This window comes from Psittacula echo (assembly GCF_963264785.1).
Source record: "Psittacula echo genome assembly, chromosome: 10".
Lineage (NCBI taxonomy): Eukaryota > Metazoa > Chordata > Aves > Psittaciformes > Psittacidae > Psittacula > Psittacula echo.
The window spans coordinates 1523467-1543017 of record NC_137741.1 but is presented as its reverse complement, the minus strand read 5'-3'; the positions used below and the strand labels follow the sequence as shown (position 1 = coordinate 1543017).

General features: G+C 49.2%; 1 protein-coding gene across 3 annotated transcripts in view; it reads right to left on the bottom strand.

The window, feature by feature from the left end:
• ARIH1 (ariadne RBR E3 ubiquitin protein ligase 1) overlaps positions 1-19551 on the bottom strand; it is a 60170-nt gene continuing 40619 nt past the window's right edge. The window contains exons 6-14 of one of the 3 annotated variants that reach the window (XM_080626295.1): positions 17622-17688; positions 16353-16459; positions 15979-16021; positions 15075-15146; positions 6226-6356; positions 6073-6129; positions 4559-4832; positions 2762-2874; positions 1-194 (exon numbers count right to left, since the gene is read on the bottom strand). In XM_080626295.1, coding sequence (XP_080482421.1) covers positions 110-194; positions 2762-2874; positions 4559-4832; positions 6073-6129; positions 6226-6356; positions 15075-15146; positions 15979-16021; positions 16353-16459; positions 17622-17688 — 949 coding nt within the window. In that variant the 3' untranslated portion in view covers positions 1-109. Of the gene's footprint in view, positions 195-2761; positions 2875-4558; positions 4833-6071; positions 6130-6225; positions 6357-15074; positions 15147-15978; positions 16022-16352; positions 16460-17621; positions 17689-19551 lie in introns of all 3 variants that reach the window. The other 2 variants (XM_080626296.1, XM_080626297.1) reach the window with 2 other exon arrangements.

Here is a 19551-nt window from a genome sequence, read left to right as displayed (position 1 = left end):
TACAGACCAGCGGTGTAACAGGCGGAGCGCCTTGTGTGTGTTTATTGGAATCGCATGAGCACTCTAGAGATGGGAAAGGTTTCAGAGTTCGTTTTATGCGGGGCCGGGCTCAGTCCTCGATGTATTCCCACAGGTCCTTCTCGTAGCCTTCATGCACGTGCTGCAACAAAACCCTTCGTCGGCTCTCGCAGTATCTGGGACAAAGAGGAAGAGCACAGAGGAAGCACGTCAGGAACCACGGCTCAGCCCCGGCAGGCAGCAATGCAAACCTACATTAAGCCTCACTTCCGAAAGAGGAGATCCCCCTGAGAAGGGCCTTTGTAGCCCGTTAACAGCACTAATTAAGACTTGAGTTACTCCAGTCACTCAGCTCCAGGTCCTTGGCTGCAAAAACAGCATGCAAATTTAGAGCTTCCCATGCAAAAGCATCCCTACAGCTGAGAAACCGTCACTAACAACTGGAAAGGGAAGAAACCGTGGCTGCCAAATGCTAAAGCCGGAGCACGGGGCAGCAGTGACACCCGAAACAGGCTGAAGCTCCCTCAGACATGGGCTGGTGCCTACTCTGAGCTGTAGCAGGATGACAAAAACCATGAGGCTGGCTGGGCAAAGCTCAGTTTCATTCCCCCTCCAGAATCCCAGTGGAGATGGAAGCAGTCCTGCTGGCTACAAAAGGGTTGCTGGACTGGATGGAGTGCAAGTGTTACCTCGCATCGCAACTCCTGGCTCTCAGAGGGTTACTACACCCTGCAGGGTCTTCCCACCTACGCTCATTTCAAGAAAGCTGCAGATAAACCTGATCCCAGAGTTAGGTACAGTCCTACCAGGATCAATGATACTGAGGAAAAGTGATATCATAGGAACATATCAAAAGATGCCATGTTCATTTCGGGTGCGTTAGCCAACTAAAAAGATAAAAAGCAGAGAAACATTTAAAGTATTCAGGTTCCAAAGAGCAAATGATAAATAAGCAGCAGCATTTCCGAATTAAACCCCTTCCAGTGGTGGTATCAAAGCCTCCACCATCTTTAAGCATGCAGGGGACAAGACAAGTCTCAGTTACAGCTCCCAAGGCCCAGCTGTGGAGCCGGTTCATGAATCAGCAGCACACAACACACCACTCTGGGCTGGAACGGGAGAAACTGGAAACCAGGAGCCGATCGCCAAGCTACTGGTTCCTGCTGGGAATTGTGTGCTTCATTTTCCTGCAGATTTATCTGGATGAAACTGCTCTGCCTCTTCTCACCACTATCAGCTCTTACAACAGAAGTCATCACACACAAAGTCCCATTGATCTTCTGAAGCATGTGACAGCACACACGCACAGTTGCTGCTCTCCCAACTTCAGTCACTTTGCTGGGAGGGTTTAATCCCACTTTCTAGAAGTGTCTTTGCAAGCTCAGGGATTGAAAACAGCTCAAACCAAACCAGCTATGGGGTCAGGTCCTGCACCTTCCCAGAGCCCTTTAAACCCACATCAACAATGTCCTCAGTCCCAGTCTTACGCCATAACCAGCACACAAAGAGCGCTGTGCAGGACACGACTGAGACATGACTGAACTAGCTAATAGGGGACCTGCACAGGCTTGACAGTTGCATACTTTCATGTCAGAAACATGAAAGCAGTTTTGGGATACTGTGTTTTCAGGCAATGCGGCTCTATTAGGTTTTAATTTCTTCTGGATAGTTGTTGCTTTGCCTAGAAGTGCATCCAGTTTCAGAGGACTTAACTGAACATGCAGCTTGATCTGAGATACCACCTTAATGGTTGTCTTAAGAGGGTTTATCACAAAGTACCTCAAAGAAGAAGATCTGGTAAGGCTTTTCCAGCCCCAGCTGTGCTGCCAGACTACAGCAGGACAAGCCACAGGCCCACCACAGTTTAATGGCTACTGCCACTCCCCAGAGTCCCTTAGTCACTACGGCTCACCCTATTTTGGCTTTATTCCCCCTTAAGCGAGGCATAACAAATTCAGTGACTTTGGCAAAATGCCTCAACAGCACAAGCCCTAATCCTGTGACTCATCTGCATTCCCAGCTTTGTATTTTTCCACTGTGCAGAAGTGATTCCCCTGGGAGCATGAAAACCCTTGGCACTTGTGCCACCTGGACCCTGGTTCCTCTGCTCTCCTCCCTCTCTCTTCCTTAAGGACAGCTTTTCTATACCCTCTTTTTGCAGAAATGGACCAAAAGCAGATAAGTAAGAGAGCTGATTGCTCTCTTATGGCAACTCATCCTAAGCCAAAGCTGTCAGCCTGGAACAATAAACTCACTCCTTGTTCTTCAGCCCTCACTATGCAGGTCCCATCTTGGTCCTGGCCATCCCCACGCACTCCTGTGCAGGAAAAGCACTGTATGAAAAGCTGCAGCTTCTGGTCACAAGATTTTTCCATTATGGGATTAAATCTTCTCGCTACTGCTCAGCAGAGTGGCTACAAGGCAGTGCTGGAGCCTCTCCCTGGAGGCTGTCACCTCCCCAAGGGCTGGTCCCAGCCAGGGCACACAGAATCCTGCTGCCAGCATCTGTGTGAGGGCTTCACCACTGAGGATCAGGGGCTGGTGCGGGACACCACCACTGCTGTTCTCTGATGCCCAGGGGCTGACTGATGATCACAAGGTATGGCAGCAGGTCAACAGCAAACAGCTTCCCAGGGATGTGACTCTGGAGAAACCATAGCTCGGCAAGTACACGTGCCACTACCTGTCACACGGGATGGGAATACAGGCAGCTTTGAGGTAAAGGATTATTCAAACCACAAACCTGTACTTATCCTGCACTTTCTGCTTTATGTCTTGCAGCGAATCTTGGGATATATCTCGCTCAAGGTACCCAGAAAGCACTTCTGTAGCATTCTCTAAGTCTGCTTGGTTATTCTGCAAAGACAGGGGAAAAAAGAACAAACAAAAAAAAGAGCATGGGGGTTAAGGAAAGCAAGACTTCTTTCTCCTCAATGCATCTGAAATCAGTATTGAAAGAAAACAAGGATTAGATAAAGTACAGAGTAACGCTTGAGTAACCTGCTCTGAGCATCAAGACTAAAAAGCTGAGATTTCTTCATTTACTAGAAGAGAACCTGCATATCTACCATCAAGTCTTGTGTCTTCCCCGATTGGCAGTATCCCAGACTGGTTTGGGTTGAAGGGACCTTAAAGCTCATCCAGCTCCAACCCATGCCACAGGCAGGGACCCCTTCCACTGGAGCAGCTTGCTCCAAGCCCCTGTGTCCAACCTGGCCTTGAACACTGCCAGGGATGGGGCAGCCACAGCTTCTCTGAGCACCCTGGGCCAGCGCCTCAGCACCCTCACAGGGAAGAGCTTCTGCCTAAGAGCTCATCTCAGTCTCCCCTCGGGCAGGTTCAAGCCATTCCCTTGGCCTGTCCCTACAGGCCCTTGTCCCAAGCCCCTCTCCAGGTTTCCTGCAGCCCCTTTAGGCACTGGAGCTGCTCTAAGGTCTCCCCTTAAGGAGCCTTCTCTTCTCCAGCTGAACCAGCCCAGCTCTCTCAGCCTCTTTCATGTCTCATTCTGTCTCTTTTACCAGCAAAGCCTCTGCTAACTCCTGATACCTGCGCAGCAGCACCAGAGCACAGCCTGCACTCCTGCTCAGCAGCTGTGTGTGCCCTTTGCCAAGCACACAGCACAGAAGCATCCTGCTGGGTTTCTGCACAAAGACCAGCAAAGGACTGCTGTAAATCATGAACAGTCAACGCAGTTTCACCTGGAATCAGATTTGGCCTCCATGTTTAGACCTTCACGTGCAATTTTAATGGCAGTGCTCTTGCAAAAAAGCCAACACCAGATAAAGTCAAAATGCCAGACTGAAGCTTTAACGCCTTTTTTGCCAGTTCAGAACCTTATTCCCTTTCCTGTTTCAGGGGGCAGCATCTTGTAACTCTGCTTCCTCTTCCAGCAGATAATGCTACACAGACTCGCAGAATCAACCAGGTTGGAAAAGCCCTTTAAGCTCATCCAGTTCAACCCTTACCCCAGCACTGCCAAGGCCACCACTAACCCATGGCACTGAGGCCTCGTCTCCACGGGGTGTGAACACTTGCAGGGACGGTGCCTGCAGCCCTGCCCTGGGCAGCCTGTTCCAATGCCTGAGCACCCTTTGGGGCAGGAATTGTTCCTCAGCTCCATCTAAACCTGCCCTGGTGCAGCTTGAGGCCGTTTCCTCTTTTCCCATCCCTTGTTCCTTGGGAGCAGAGCCCAGCCCCTCCTGGCTCCATCCTCCTCTCAGGCACTTGTAGGGAGTGATCAGGTCCCCCCTGAGCCTTCTCTTCTCCAGACTGAACCCCCCAGGTCCCTCAGCCCTTCCCCATCACACTGTGCTCCAGGCCCTGCACCAGCTCCGCTGCCCTTCTCTGGCCCTGCTCCAGCACCTCAATGTCTCTCTTGTAGTGAGGGGCCCAGGACTGGAGGGCCTCTAACTTTTGCACCACAGAATATTAAGACAAGACTCACTTGGGCAAAGCCAGGGACAACAGCTTTCCCCAGCATTAAATCTCTACTTTCCTTAGCTTTGTAATCTGAGCTTCTGACAACTGTGTTTTCTCCTACCTCAAAGATAATGGACTGATTATTCTTTTTGAGGTAGAAGGCAAAGACGTAAGTGTACATGAGTGTGGCACGACACTGGCAGAGGACGTCGACTGCTTTCTTCAGAAACTGCACCTCAATCCACGACATGTTGTGCTGCTGCATCTCCTCCATCTTCTGCTTCACCTGAGCATAGAGCTTGTTCTCAAAGCGCAAGCTCTGCATGTGGTTCATGTAGCGGTTGCAGTAGAACAGGTACCTCTGCAGGGCTGCTCTGGATCGCTGTGTTAATTCCCATTAGGGAAAAAGAAAGTGAAGAGTTAAAACAAAGTACTGGCTGCAAGAGAAGTAAACCCTTCACAAGGCTCTTCCTGACCCCAAGAACCAGCTTCCTTTCCGAAGGTGTTTCCTCTCCTCCCAGGCTGGCCAGGCTGTTAACCCTGACACTGCTGACACATGGAGATGAGAGGCCAGACCTGCTGCAGCTCACTGTCCTGTGGCTGCTTTCCGAGAGGGGCTGCGACGTCCTCCCTCCCAACCTTGAAAGTAACTAGAATCACATGGCTAGAGCCCCACCAGTTCCAAATTTCAGCCTTCCAGGACTTAAATGCTCCCAGTGTCGTAAGAAGCAGTGGGAAACACACTTCCTATTTCTTGAAGGGTGGGGGTTTGGCTAAGAAGGAGCTCCAATTAAACAACTACAGTGCTTGTGTTCAGAGGACAACCTCAGATTGCTTAGACCACACTGATTACACAGCAGGGGAAAGAGACCATGTGCTAAATAGTACAAGAGAACCAAGATGACTCAGTCCACAGCCATTAATCTTACTTCCTTCTCACTGACAGACCAGCTGTAAAGAAAGGACAACATGGGCAGAGTTAAACCTGTACGTTGTGGCTGTACAGAGGTATCATGTATCAGCCAAAGGCATCTCTAGCTGCAGGAGGAAGGGCTGCAGGAAATCCTTTGGTTCTTCGCTATAACAGAGATGCAGGAAAGGGATTTCTGCAAGCTGCAGCACACAACGCAATCCCTGCCCATTAAAAAGATGGGTGGCTCTATCCTTATTCACCAAACAGCTTAAAGCAGCTGCAACTTCACCCACAATTTCTTCAACGTCAAGCCTCCAAATATAGTTATTGGCACAACAGAAGCCTTCTTTTATTGATATTCAAAAGCTCTGCTGCATTTAAACACCTCAGGATTCACATTAAGAACGTCACAGAAAAGAGCATTTCATGCCGGATGCGAGGATCGTTGTCTCAGACCCACGGCATTATGATGACTTCATGTGAAGAGCTGCTATAAAATAGGCAAGGCAGCATGACAGATAACAACTGAGCTAACATGCTCTTTAAATTGGGTTAAAATGGCTTTGAACAGTTTCTTTCTGGCAGGAAGCAAGAGTGGAAAGCTGCGGGGGAGTGTAACTGTCGACTGGATTCGTGCCCAAATCCAGGAATTTTTATAGGTTTAGAGAAAGCACACCACAGGGCTGGTGACCTCCCTCAACACTGCAGGTTATGGACTCACCTCCTGTGCATCCCTTGCTGCCTTTGCATCATCCTCATTGTAGCGATTACAGTTGTACCTGTAACAGGGGACACAGATGCCACAGATGTCAGTCCAAATCGTGCTGTTCGTGTCCCAGCTCCATCCCTTCCAGCACAGCACGCTCCGGACTCACCAGGCAGATCCGTGGGGCTCCCAGGGGCCCAGACACACCCAGCAGAACTCTGCTTTGCAGTTCTGGTTCCGACACACCATGTGGTTACAGCCCCCGTCCTTCTCAATGGTGACGTGGCATTTCGGGCATTCCTGGTCACAGGACAGAGAGCACCATTAGCAGGGGAAGCACAGAACCCACCACAGTCCTGGGAAGGTGACAGGTACCATGGCAGAAAGACATGGCACGTCAAGAGAAATGCATAGAACCACAGACTGGCTTGGGTGGAAGGGACCTCAAAGCTCCTCCAGTCCCAACCCCTGCCACGGGCAGGGACCCCTTCCACTGGAGCAGCTTGCTCCAAGCCCCTGTGTCCAACCTGGCCTTGAACACTGCCAGGGATGGGGCAGCCACAGCTTCTCTGGGCACCCTGGGCCAGCGCCTCAGCACCCTCACAGGGAAGAGCTTCTGCCTAAGAGCTCATCTCAGTCTCCCCTCTGGCAGGTTAAAGCCATTCCCCTTGGCCTGTCCCTACAGGCCCTTGTCCCAAGCCCCTCTCCAGGTTTCCTGCAGCCCCTTTAGGCACTGGAGCTGCTCTGAGGTCTCCCCTTCAGGAGCCTTCTCTTGTCCAGGCTGCCCCAGCCCAGCTCTCTCAGCCTGGCTCCAGAGCAGAGCTGCTCCAGCCCTCGCAGCATCTCCATGGCCTCCTCTGCCCTCGCTCCAACAGCTCCACGTCCCTCTTGTGCTGCTGCCCCAGAGCTGGATCAGGGCTGCAGGGGGGGTCTCCCCAGAGCACAGCAGAGGGGCAGGATCCCCTCCCTGAGCACACACTAAAGCAGGGTCATGGGGAGCTTCTCCTCACTCAACACCCCCAAGTCCTTCTCCTCAGGGCTGCCCTTGACCCATTCTCTACCCAGACAGTCGTTTGTCACAATTTACTTCTTCCCTTTGATCATTAAGATCCTCTTCTGAGTCAGGCCTTACAACATTTCCAAAGTCGGAACAGCTACATAGCAGAAACCTCAAGGAATAAACACATTGGATCTATGCTGCTGTCATAGTGCTACACAGGACAGGTCATTTCATGACCTTCCCCACAATCACAGCAGTAGGGATGGCCTGTAACAGCCTGGAGAAGGCATCTGGCTCTCCTCACCATCAAGTGCTTGGTCCCCTTCAGCACTCAAACTGTTTGTGTCCCATGCTCCAAACTGCATCAGGCTCACAGTGAGCTGATGTCATGCTGTTATCAATCCAAGACACCTGCAGTCAACAAAATGCCATCCAGAAAGTATCTGAAAACACGTAGCAAGGATCTAATGTGCTTCAAAGAAGCTTCCTCCAGCTAAAAAGCCACTTCTCCTCCTGCGGCATTCCACATTTCCCATCAGGTCACTTCCTTCCCCACTTCATGTGATGCCTCACTGAAGACCTTTCTACAGAAGCCAACATGGGTCTTCCCTTTCAGGTGTGAGGCCTTTGACAAATGCAAGGATACCGAAGAGCAGCACTGCACAAGGCTGATCTCTGGGGAACAGGGTGTATTTCTAATAACACCGATCTCATACATCAGCAGCATGTGGCCACTTCCTGAAATGACATTCAGCTCACGTGGAGCATGGAAGATTATTTCTGTACACAAAAGGTTGCAAGGATATCTGTCCTAAGCTGCCTCTACGAGCAAAGGAAGCCAGTCCAACTGTCTTCTACCGGCTGTTCCTACCCCTGTGGCACTTCTCCAGTGGCAGGATACAAGGCTCCTGCACAAGAGCTGGCCCAAGGAACACATCATGTAAAGTCAAGCAGCAAAATACCCCCAAACAAAGCCAAAACCGTTTTAGCCTGGATGAGCTCCCCAGTTCAGCTCACCACACAACCACATCAGCATCTGTGAAGTATGTGCAGAAGGCAGTTTTATCTACAAGGCAATAACAAAAGGAGACAAGTAAGTAATCCCCACTCAGGTAAAATCAGCTGCAGCTTCTGGTTCAGAAGTGTGTAAAATCCCCTCCCCAGTAGGAGCATGTCTTTACTGTTTGCTAACCAGAGCAACCACTTCCTATGCGGCATTCCAGTGCCTAAAGGGGCTGCAGGAAACCTGGAGAGGGGCTTGGGACAAGGGCCTGTAGGGACAGGCCAAGGGGAATGGCTTGAACCTGCCCGAGGGGAGACTGAGATGAGCTCTTAGGCAGACGCTCTTCCCTGTGAGGGTGCTGAGGCGCTGGCCCAGGGTGCCCAGAGAAGCTGTGGCTGCCCCATCCCTGGCAGTGTTCAAGGCCAGGATGGACACAGGGGCTTGGAGCAAGCTGCTCCAGTGGAAGGGGTCCCTGCCCGTGGCAGGGGTTGGAACTGGATGAGCTTTAAGGTCCCTTCAACCCAAACCAGGCTGGGATACTACAGTACTGTGATGGATGTTTCTTTCTACAGTCACACCTCTCCTCCCACCCTCGTGCTCTGTCAGCACATTGCATGCTCACTGGCTGCTTATTTGTTTTGGACCAGAGGGTTTGGGGACTGGTTGTTACTCCAATGGATTCAAGCAGCAAGAAATGACGTAATGGGATTTTTCCAGACCTGCTTTTCTCCCCATCACTTGTGTTTGTCCACCGAACACAGTAACTGGCACACAATAGCTCCTGTGCTGGCCTTCCTGGGGGCACAACATCAAGATACCCTCTTGGGCTGCCCATAGGATGGATACTCAGCCAGGTTAGCTTGTTCCCAGTTAGTCAGTCAGTGCAGTCCTGTGAACTTCAGAGTCAAAAGTGGTGGCCTTGGCAGTCCTGGGGTAATGGCTGGACTTGATGATCTTAAAGACCTTTTCCAAGCTGGCTGATTCTCTGAACAACAGTCTCTGCTTTGCATGCAGTACCCACTGCACTATCTGGTTTTTATCCCTTTCCAAGCAGCCCTTCTCCCTCTTCCAATCCTGCACCACCAAGTCAGGACCTGAATTTAAGTTTCTCCCAACAATGTCCTTAGATCCCTGCTCCATCTGCTCATCACCCAGGGTGCATTTTGCCAATACATACAAACAATGGCATTGCTCCCTTGCCACTGCAACACCGACCCTGGGGGAGCAATGGTGTATTGTTTTCCAAGAGAAGGTGGTGGTCATAGAGCCATGTGGTTCCTTTCCAAGCACATCTCATCTGATGAGATGCCCATATCTGCATGCCACGGCACAAGACACAGCTAACCCAACTAATCAGCTTCAGCAATCGCTCCTGCTTAGCAGAAATCCCACAACTGGAAGGCGAGAGGAACAGTTCCCAACGACCTGCCAAGCTGCAGAGGTGCACTGGGGCACATCCACACCACAAGGACATGGGGCCATCCTCATCTAGGCTCAATTTGGAGCACAGAAATCCTGTTCTCTGGTCTTTGAAAGCAAGACCAAGCTCTTCAGTGTCTCAATACCACACAGCACCTGGGGCTTGCAGTCGTAGGATGCAAACTAGAACAAAAAGACCTTAATTACAGCTCTTTTATTACAAGGAACACCATCCTTTTCAAGCCTAATCCATCTGTCAAGCAGAGCACAAGGAAAACCGATGACACAGATCCATGAAGATGTGTCAAAGCGTGGAAGTGGAATGTTACTGAAAATTAAGGCAAAGCCATGAGGAGAACATCCTAAAGAAACACTGAACACCAGTAGAAAGACAAAAGCCACTGACACACGGTGCAGGAGAGGTTTAAAGATGAAGGAGGCTGGGGAAGGAAGAGCTGCTGGAGAATTATGGCCACACAACAATGTAAGAGCCAGCAAATCAAATCACTACCCCAGGAGATTATTCTGCACGTTGCCTGTCACAGCACATGAGAAGCGACCTCGCTAACACCGCTCCACTGCGAACAACGTGCTTTGGAACAAAAGCCAGGGCAAACCTGGCACAGAACAATCCCTGGTCTGTGGTAAAAGGCTGCTGTACATGAAGCACCATAAAGCTCAGCTGCTGTTTCATGAATGGGAGGATAAATAGAAACACATTTCCTCTTTCAGGGCAGGTGGAATGGATTAGTCCTCCCTGGAACTCTGGTGCACAACTGGTGTTCATCAGCCCCCCAGCCTCGCTCACTGTGACTGCTTCACCTATAGCCCAGCCTATTCAAAAATAAGAGTAATTAAAAAAATCTTCAAATTCAGAAATCAAGATTTCTGAATGCATGTCAGCAAAATACAGAACTGCTGAACTTGATTACGGTTACTACAAAGCAGTGCAATGTAACAGCACTTAAAGAGTCAAGAGAATGGTTTGTGTTGAAGGGACCTTAAAGCTCACCCAGCTCCAACCCCCCTGCCACGGGCAGGGACACCTTCCACTAGAGCAGCTTGCTCCAAGCCCCTGTGTCCAACCTGGCCTTGAACACTGCCAGGGATGGGGCAGCCACAGCTTCTCTGGGCACCCTGCGCCAGCGCCTCAGCACCCTCACAGGGAAGAGCTTCTGCCTAAGAGCTCATCTCAGTCTCCCCTCGGGCAGGTTAAAGCCATTCCCCTTGGCCTGTCCCTACAGGCCCTTGTCCCAAGCCCCTCTCCAGGTTTCCTGCAGCCCCTTTAGGCACTGGAGCTGCTCTCAGGTCTCCCCTTCAGGAGCCTTCTCTTCTCCAGGCTGCCCCAGCCCAGCTCTCTCAGCCTGGCTCCAGAGCAGAGCTGCTCCAGCCCTCGCAGCATCTCCATGGCCTCCTCTGGCCTCGCTCCAGCAGCTCCACGTCCCTCTTGTGCTGCTGCCCCAGAGCTGGATCAGGGCTGCAGGGGGGGTCTCCCCAGAGCACAGCAGAGGGGCAGGATCCCCTCCCTGAGCTGCTGCTCACGCTCTGGGGATGCAGCCCAGCACACGGGGGGGTTCTGGGCTCAAGCGCACACTGAAGCCACATCATGGGGAGCTGCTCCTCACCCAACACCCTCAAGTCCTTCTCCCCAGGCTGCTCCAACCGGTCTCCCCCAGCCTGGGTTTGTGCTGGGATTGCCCTAACCCAGGGGCAGGACTTTGCTCTTGGCCTTGTTGAACTCCATGAGGTTCACACAGTCCCACCTCTCCAGCCTGTCCAGGTCCCTCCGGATCCCATCCCTTCTCTCCAGTGTGTCAAAGAGCCACTGAGCAAAGCAGAGTGTTTTCAACACTTGCTGAGCTGAGAGAAGAAGACGACACCTTGACATCTGAGGAAAGATGCTGTTCACAGCTCCGGCAAGAAAGGAAAGAGCAAAGTTTGATGCTGGTGCCCGGGAGGATCCAGCAAGCTGCCAGAATTCCTACAGGTCAGAACAAATGTAGGACTTCCAGAAAGTACAGAGGAAGCGCATGTTCAGACATTGAAAAGTGACCTGAAAAGGAACAGAACTGGGTTCGTGCCATTTTATCTCACTTAGAGGAGGAAAAACGGCCAATAGCTTTTCTGGAGGAAGAAAATCCGCCTGGTTTATACATCAGGCGTTCAAGCCCTGTCTAGCCCAGAAGATAATGAGATGGTGACATGCCAAGAGCCAAAAGCAGCAAGGCAGGGGCATTTTTAGTATCAGATGAACAACCTGCATTAACACCAATTTAACTTGACAAAAAAAGCCCCAAAAAGAAACAGTGCCTTGGGTGCAGAGCAGCACCGTTAGCACCTTTGTTCCTCCTCCTTTAGTGTTCTGAGATGCAGAGAGATTATCATCACTGAAACTCAGGTTTGAAACAGGTTTCCCCTCCTCCATTTCGACTCCTTTTGGGCTCCTTTCAGTCTTGATACACCTTAGGAGTCCAAAATTAAATGCACAAATCCAACCTTTCTATACTCCTTACTCCTCTGAATGCCTACTTTACAGAAGCAATGGATCTGTGTGGTTCCTTTATTCCCAGAGCCACACGAACCAAACACCTGAAACCTGCTTAGTGGAATTCAAGAAAGGAGCTATTTAAGAACCAAGTCTGTACAACAAACAAAGCTGCTTTCCTGCCTCAGACTATTCAACCCTTCTCTACAAGGCTTGATAAAGAACTTGCATTGGTTTATCTGATATAAATTAATTCAGTCAAGCTGAACTCATATGTGAAAGGAGCTTATTTTAAGTAAAAGGCCATCTACTCCAGCACACAGATGGATCCTCCATTCTCCTACTGCAAAGGATTAGCCAGATTTGAAGCCCACATTCCAGGAGAACTGGTATTTTTCTCTTATACCTTCACCTTGGTAAGGCAGGAAGTTCTCTTCCCTGACTGGAGACCACATGGGATAGGACTGTAGCTCAGCATCATGCCTGGAGAACTCAAGAAAGCACTTTTCAACAGGTAGAAACAGCAACAGAGGCCACAGTAGCAACTGAATTGGGAGAGTTCTTCCCACACAGAAAAGGGAATTCTTACATCTGAAGGTGCCCAATTCAATTCCCTTCTAGGTTCTTTAAAATGAAGAAATTCAACACAATTTGGGCTCTGACTGGCAGCCACTGAAGCAAACGGCTGTGAAGGCACAAAACATCCCTCACTGAGCACAACTGCCCTGCTTTCCTGCTAGATATGGATATAGATATGCAGATGTACGAGCACTCCACCTGCTCGATCCCCAGCCCAGCCCATCACTGCAGCCTCACGCTCCGGCAGGAGAGGCTGTTGCTTGGTTCCTCTCCAGCCAGCAGCAGGCCTGTGGCTGTCAGACAGGCACTCGGGTTCCTCATGCCTCTGGCCGAGGGCCAGCAGGCAGTTGAGGCAGGAGGAGGTGGCTGGTGGCTGGCAGCCCCACAGCTCCGGGCCGATCCGGTTCTCCAGAGGCTCCAGTTGCACATGTTCCAGCAGCCAGCATTGCTTCACCATTACAGCAGTGTGGAATTACCGCCTTCCACAGCCTGCTGCCCACGAGAAGCAGAGATCATTACGAGGGGTAGGTTACGTTTCCTGCCAACTTTGCCTTCAATTGAATGTAGTGTCAGTTCAGAGAGAGAAGAATTGTGATATTGTCCCTCAGTTGATATGGATACCATGGGACTTGGGACAGTTGGCTTGCTCAGATGTCTGGTGCAGTTACTCTGAGGTTATTTTTCTTCCTGTTGCTGCTGAACAGCCTGGGCTCCAAAGGATTTTCTTGCTGTAGGAGCATCTTGCATGGTATTAGAGGAGGTAGCTTAAACAGTGATGCTGAAGGACAACAGCTCTCCTGCTGCTGACGCCAGACTACAGAAGCTAACAGATAAGCTGGGCTGATGCCAGCATGTCTTGGCCTCACTCATTTCCCCTCCTCACCAACCTCTGGATGGGTGTTTTTCACAAAAGTCTTCATACTCCAGCCATCCAATACTATTTCTGACAGTCTGAGCTTTGCTTTAAATACCAGCCCAACCACTAGCACGGCTCCTACCTGACAAAGCCTAGATGTGGGTTACAAAACAAGAAAGGATGACCATCTTTATGCTATTTCTGTCTATGCGTAAGTGCCTGGGAAAGCAGGCTGCAGAAACCATCATCATCCTTTCTGAGGAAGAGACAAGTAGCTTCCTATTTCCAGTAGCCAGTGTTTGTGGCACATCATGCATGTTTGCTCTATGTAACACATCGACGTCCATCACTTCAGCCTTTTTAATGGACATAGAATCCAGTAAGGAAAATCTTAACACCTGATGATAACAAAAGCTAGCAAAGAGAGCACAGATCCTGGTCTTCAGCAGCACATAACAAGGTAGGGGCAAGTAGAAGATGGGGAGCCCTAAGGCCATGACCAGTATCACTCCCTTGAGGAGTGGCAGCAGCTGCTCACCTGGCTGCCAAGGGCTTTGCCACAGGCAAAGCAAGGCTGTGACCATTCTGACATCCCAAATATGCAATATCCAAGGCTAAAGCTCAGCCCTTTCCAAGCAGTCCAGCTATTCTTCATCAGATTTAACAAAAAGCAATATCTGAAGACCACGCAAGCTTTGAACAACTCCAGTTCAGCTCTCGAGCCACAAGACATTGTCAAACAGCCACCTCAGAACAAGCCATGTTCACTTTGTTGAGCAACACTCAGCCTCCAAGCAGGGACCACACAAGTCTAAGCCCCCAAAACAGAAAGCAGGAGCTGAGACTGCACAACTTCAGCCTGATTTTAACTGTGTTTCGGCACAATGGGTGTTTCTGCTTCCACCAGAATGCAACATTCCAGCTCAATGGAAACCACGCAGCCAGTCCCAGAAAGCAGCAGCCACTGCTGCAAACAATACCATTAACCAGTTACACAAGAGAGCTAAGAAAACAAACCAGCCATTTCCTCACACCCTCCCCACTTTCCACCACCCTCCTGGCTCAACAGCCAGGAGACATGGGTCAGCTCCTGACCCCCTGACGGCATCTGCTGCTTGTGTTCTGTGGTCCCCGTGCCAACCTTTGTTGTAATTCCTCCCAAATGCTGAAGTTTCAGGCAAAGTTGGGTTTGCTACAAGGAAGGCATTTACATAATAAAATCTTCCCAGCTGTTGTGCCAGTCTCCATCTGGAATCCTGCCCAGCGGAAATGAACAACTCCTCAAGAGGCCAACCCAGGGGATTGGAAGGCAGATGTAAATGATCACAGCCAAATGAAGCCACGGGTGGTGTGAACATGTTCCACACGCTTGGAGCGAGGCACAGATTTGCTAAGGGAAGCCATCAGTGCCAGACAGGAGCCCAAAGACTTCAACCTTGAGCTTCCTTTGGGTTTCAAATCAACTCTTTCTTACAAGAGCAAACTCCACTCAGCCCAAAGAGCCTCACCTGATTCAAGGCAGTAAAACCTATTGCTCTCCAAACAAGAGTACTTTGGTGTACTGCGGATTTTAAGGCTTGCTTCTAACATGCAACAGAAAAAATAAACCCATTACAGAGGAACTGGGCTGTCCTTTCTATCTGATAAGTCTATATAACATATGGGAAATCCCTCACCTTTGTGTTTGCTGCAATCCAATTGGAAGTTTCACTGTCATCGTCACACTTCTTAATCCATTTCTTTAACCACTGGTAGAAAAGCAAAAAAAGAAGAGAGTTACATTTAAACAGGGGAACTGTAAATGTCCCCAAGACAGCTGCTTACATTGAGGTAAGGTGCACACACCAGATGGGGAGTATGGGGGGGTGTTGGTGCTGGAAAGCCATGCAAACAGCAACTGATTTAGCTGCAGGCGTTTCCTGCAGCACCTTCCTGACCCAGCGAGCACAATTGCTGGGCACAACTCCTTCTGCAATGAGTCTGCAGATCTTAAGTCAAATCAACATAAACTTCCCATGGGACTCTACAATACCCAGCTAAACAATGCTAACCCCCTGGTGAGGTTTCCCTCCTCTCTCCCCAGAGGAGTTTTTGTCACTAGGAACACAGTCTGCTCTGTCCCCAAGGCCTGAAACGTGGCTGCCCCTGTGCTCTGCACAGGCCACGGGATCACAGGTTTGATTACAGCTTTCAGCAGCTCCACAAACAGTTCTAGAGCTCCCTGCATGGCAGCAGGTCCCAGGACCAAATTAATTCCTTCAGCAGGGCAAACCACAAGCCTGCATCTACAGAAATGCCAGTACAGGAATGTACTGTTGTTATCAAGTTATCAAGTGAAGCTGCAGCAGCCTCCTCCTGCAGACACTTCCCCATCTGGCTGAGGTTCTGTTCCTTCACAAGCTCCAAGGCATCCAGGAGGATTGCACTGATTCTGCTCACGCTCTGATCTAACCAGGTGAACTACCACACTTCACACTGTGAGCAGCCACAAAGCTTGTGCTTCATTTCTACACCTTGCACGTAAATTAACTTCCAACTTTTCCAAGTCATGCATTTAGACAAGAACTTTGATGGACTCACCTTGCATTTAACAGGATCGTGCCAGTTTTCACCACAGTTAAAGCTGTAAGTGAAAAAAAGGGAAAATAAGCAATAGGACAGATGCTTATGCTTTTATTTAACCAGGTGAAGAGCATGCAAGTTTTCTTCAGGGTTGTTCAGCTAAAAGAGCAAAGCCTGTCCTAGGGAATTATACATGTCAACCCCTCACCCCAACCCTCAGCTCCCTCAACAGCCATTTCACAGCAGTACTGTGGCTGCCCCATCCCTGGCAGTGTTCAAGGCCAGGCTGGACACAGGGGCTTGGAGCAAGCTGCTCCAGTGGAAGGTGTCCCTGCCCACGGCAGCGGATTGCCACTGGATGAGCTTTAAGGTCGCTCCCAACCCCTTCTTACCAAAACTGACGTCCACATTTGCAGCGAACAGGTTTAGCATCAGGATATTGGACTTTAACAACGTGGTGGCAATCTGGGGCAGGACACCATTTTAACAGTCGATTACACTATGGAATAAAGCAAAAAGGAACCAAACATAAGAGAAAAAAGATGCTCCAAAGGACACTTCCTGCCCTTCATCCCTTTTCATCCTTTCAACAGTGCCTTCACTCACACTCCTTCCTCTCTTACCAGTCCTCTGCAATAAACTGCTGTCATCTCAGTCTAAACATTTACTTTCTTTCTACTGAAAGCAAGCAGAAATATGATAGTCAACTCTTCACTGTCAAATGGCCTCTTACGAAAGATGAGGAATACAAACACTTCTGCTGACCCTGTAGCTCACCCACAGAAAATGCTTGAAGGATATGAAGCTATGAGGCGTTCCACTGAAAAAAGCATCTGTCAAGCTGTTTGCAACTGCCAGCTCTGCTCCACCACTGCAGGAGCCTTCTGCAACTGCTCACAAACCAAGCACGCTGGGTTTTTTCTCAAGCACTGCTTTCTAACACCCCTTCACACCATCTCCTCACGTGTCCCTGCAGCACTGCAGCCTGACATGGGTCTGCGTTGCCAGACTACTGTCAGCCTTCATCTACAACACGTGCCCAGCTCCATTCAATTTCAAAACCCCCAAACCACTGCATACATCACTTCAAACCAGGAGGGAAAGCTTGATCCCAGTAACCACTTGCAGCCTTACAACAACAGCTTACATCAGCCACTCCACAGTGAAGCTGAACGCACACAACTGGGAAACTGGGACAGCGGGAAAGTCTTCCAAAGCACCTTTCTCCAAGTTGATTTTGAGGTTGCAAAGCTGTTAGTATTTTGCTAAAGCCATTTTGCAGCTTTACTTCAACTGGCAAATATTAAGGCATGGTCTTGGTCACAACAATGGCTCCTGGGTTTCAAGCTGAAGTACCTCAGGTAAGATTCAAGACTCCTCAGAACCTGTATCTTGCACAGCTCTTGCACTCTCTCTATCTACAGGTGCCTGCTCTATCTCTAGGTCTTTTGTCGTGCAGATCACATTTATATTTTCCTGTAACTACACCTAAACTACAAGGGCTGTAAAATAACCCCTGCAAAGCCTCTGACGTGTCACACTTCATTAGAGACTACGCAAAAACCTTGCTTGCCAGTTATAAACAAGCCTCACTTCTCTGCTTTGGTATATACACCGAAGAAAGACAACCTAGAAGCCTAAAAGGGGAAATGAAAACTCACCTCTACAAAACTATTGGTTATTAAATGCTGGTACTTTAATTTAACCTTGGAATCTGTGATCAGACGCCTGTGGAAAGGAAGACAGAACAATTATTGTAGTAGAAAACTCTTCTTTTCACCCATAGATAGCCAGTAAGTTAAGACAGACAAATGGTTTTGATTCCTCCTATACTGCACGTACTTTTCTGTACTTACCTGTTCTCTTTTTAGTTGCTAGATCATGTATTATTATGAACACTACAAATATTGTATTTAACTTCTAATATTAACTAGGCTGATAGGAATGCTTCAAGAGCATGGTGACCACTCGTCTCTTGAATACACCAACGCAGCTGGAATCTGCATACTGCCCAGCCTAGATACATTCAAAACACTTTAACTATGTATTGCAGAGCACATGTATATATGTCTTTCAAGCGTCTTCTGTATATATATAGATATAAAGTTGGACTAATATGCACTTTTTGGTACTTGTTTTAAATCAGACTGTGGAATAGAGCTTTATACAGGCCATATCATGGATAAATACTGCAATTATGAAGTTAACCATTGCAGGGTGCAGCCAAACATCCAAGTGTCCTCCTCATGTGATCACAGCAATGTTCACTGAAGAGCAGTGCATGTGACGATGCAACGCCACATAAACCCAAGCCCTTGGCAGGCTGGGTTGCTCCTTACCAAACGCTGAGCTGGTTAGTACATAAACGTAGCAGGTGGCAGCTAACTTCCCTGTGCTAAAACAAAACACATCAGTTGACAAAGCATCTCATCAGGCTCGTGTCCACAACAAGCCTGCGATTCTGAAGTGAAACTCCTTGAAGAAGGAAAGAACAATTTGAACTGGGAATATGCATTAGAAATGTCACTTTCTCACTCTGTACCTGGGCTTCCAGACATGACAAATCTCACTTTAAAGCTTTATTGTATTATATGTAAGTATCAGGAGCTGGAATTTAAGTGAAGAGTAACATCACAACTAACTGGAGCACATGGAGTACACAACCCACTGTCCCAGGTTGGACACAGGGGCTTGGAGCAAGCTGCTCTAGCGGGAGATGTCCCTGACCATGGCAGGGGGTTGGAACTGGATGAGCTTAAGTTCCTTTCCAACCTAAACCATTCTATGCTCTGTGTTCAACAGCACTTCCATAGCACCTCTCAGGTCAAGACCTTCAAGAACTTTGCTCTGAACATTATCATCTTTCGACAAACAATGAATAAAACTAGACAAATTCAGAGACCAAACCCGTTCCCAGCACCCATAAACCATATTCTGGAGTACGTTCCCCTGTGAGCCAAGCTGTATGAAAGAAGCAACCTCACCAAAGAAGCCAGGCTGGAAAGCAAAGTGCTTGCAAAATAACCTTGACCCTTGACATCTTCTGGTAGCTCAGAACTACCCAATCTCAAAAACTCATCCAAAGATGACAGTAATCCTGCATCAACCCATACATTTTACGCCTGTTTTCCATTTTGATAATGCAGACTCCTCAAAGACACCAGTCAGTGTCATCAGCAAAATGCACCATCAAGTGAGAGGCCAAAGAGCTTCCCATAGGAATTACTTCAAACCCTTGCTATGTTCTGACGTGATGCAGCAGCAGTGGAATTATTGATGAAGGATGGAACTATGCAAAGGAAGATAAAAACACAGCAGCGTTCCGTACGACTTCCATATGGGAACCCAAAACCCATCCATTCCCAGTGAGTGGGGTGGTTCTCAGGGGACAGTACCAGAGTGCTGCCATGCACGAGCAGCAGCCATTAGACGTGCTGGTAAAGAAGGAACCTGCCTTGCTCATTCATGAAATCAGCTCTGCATGTAGGTTAAAGCAATTACCAGCAGCATTAGCAAAGGTGAACACGGGATAGAGGCAGATTACCTTCAGCCAGTTTGAAGGTCTCGAAGGAACTGAAAGGGACCCTGACT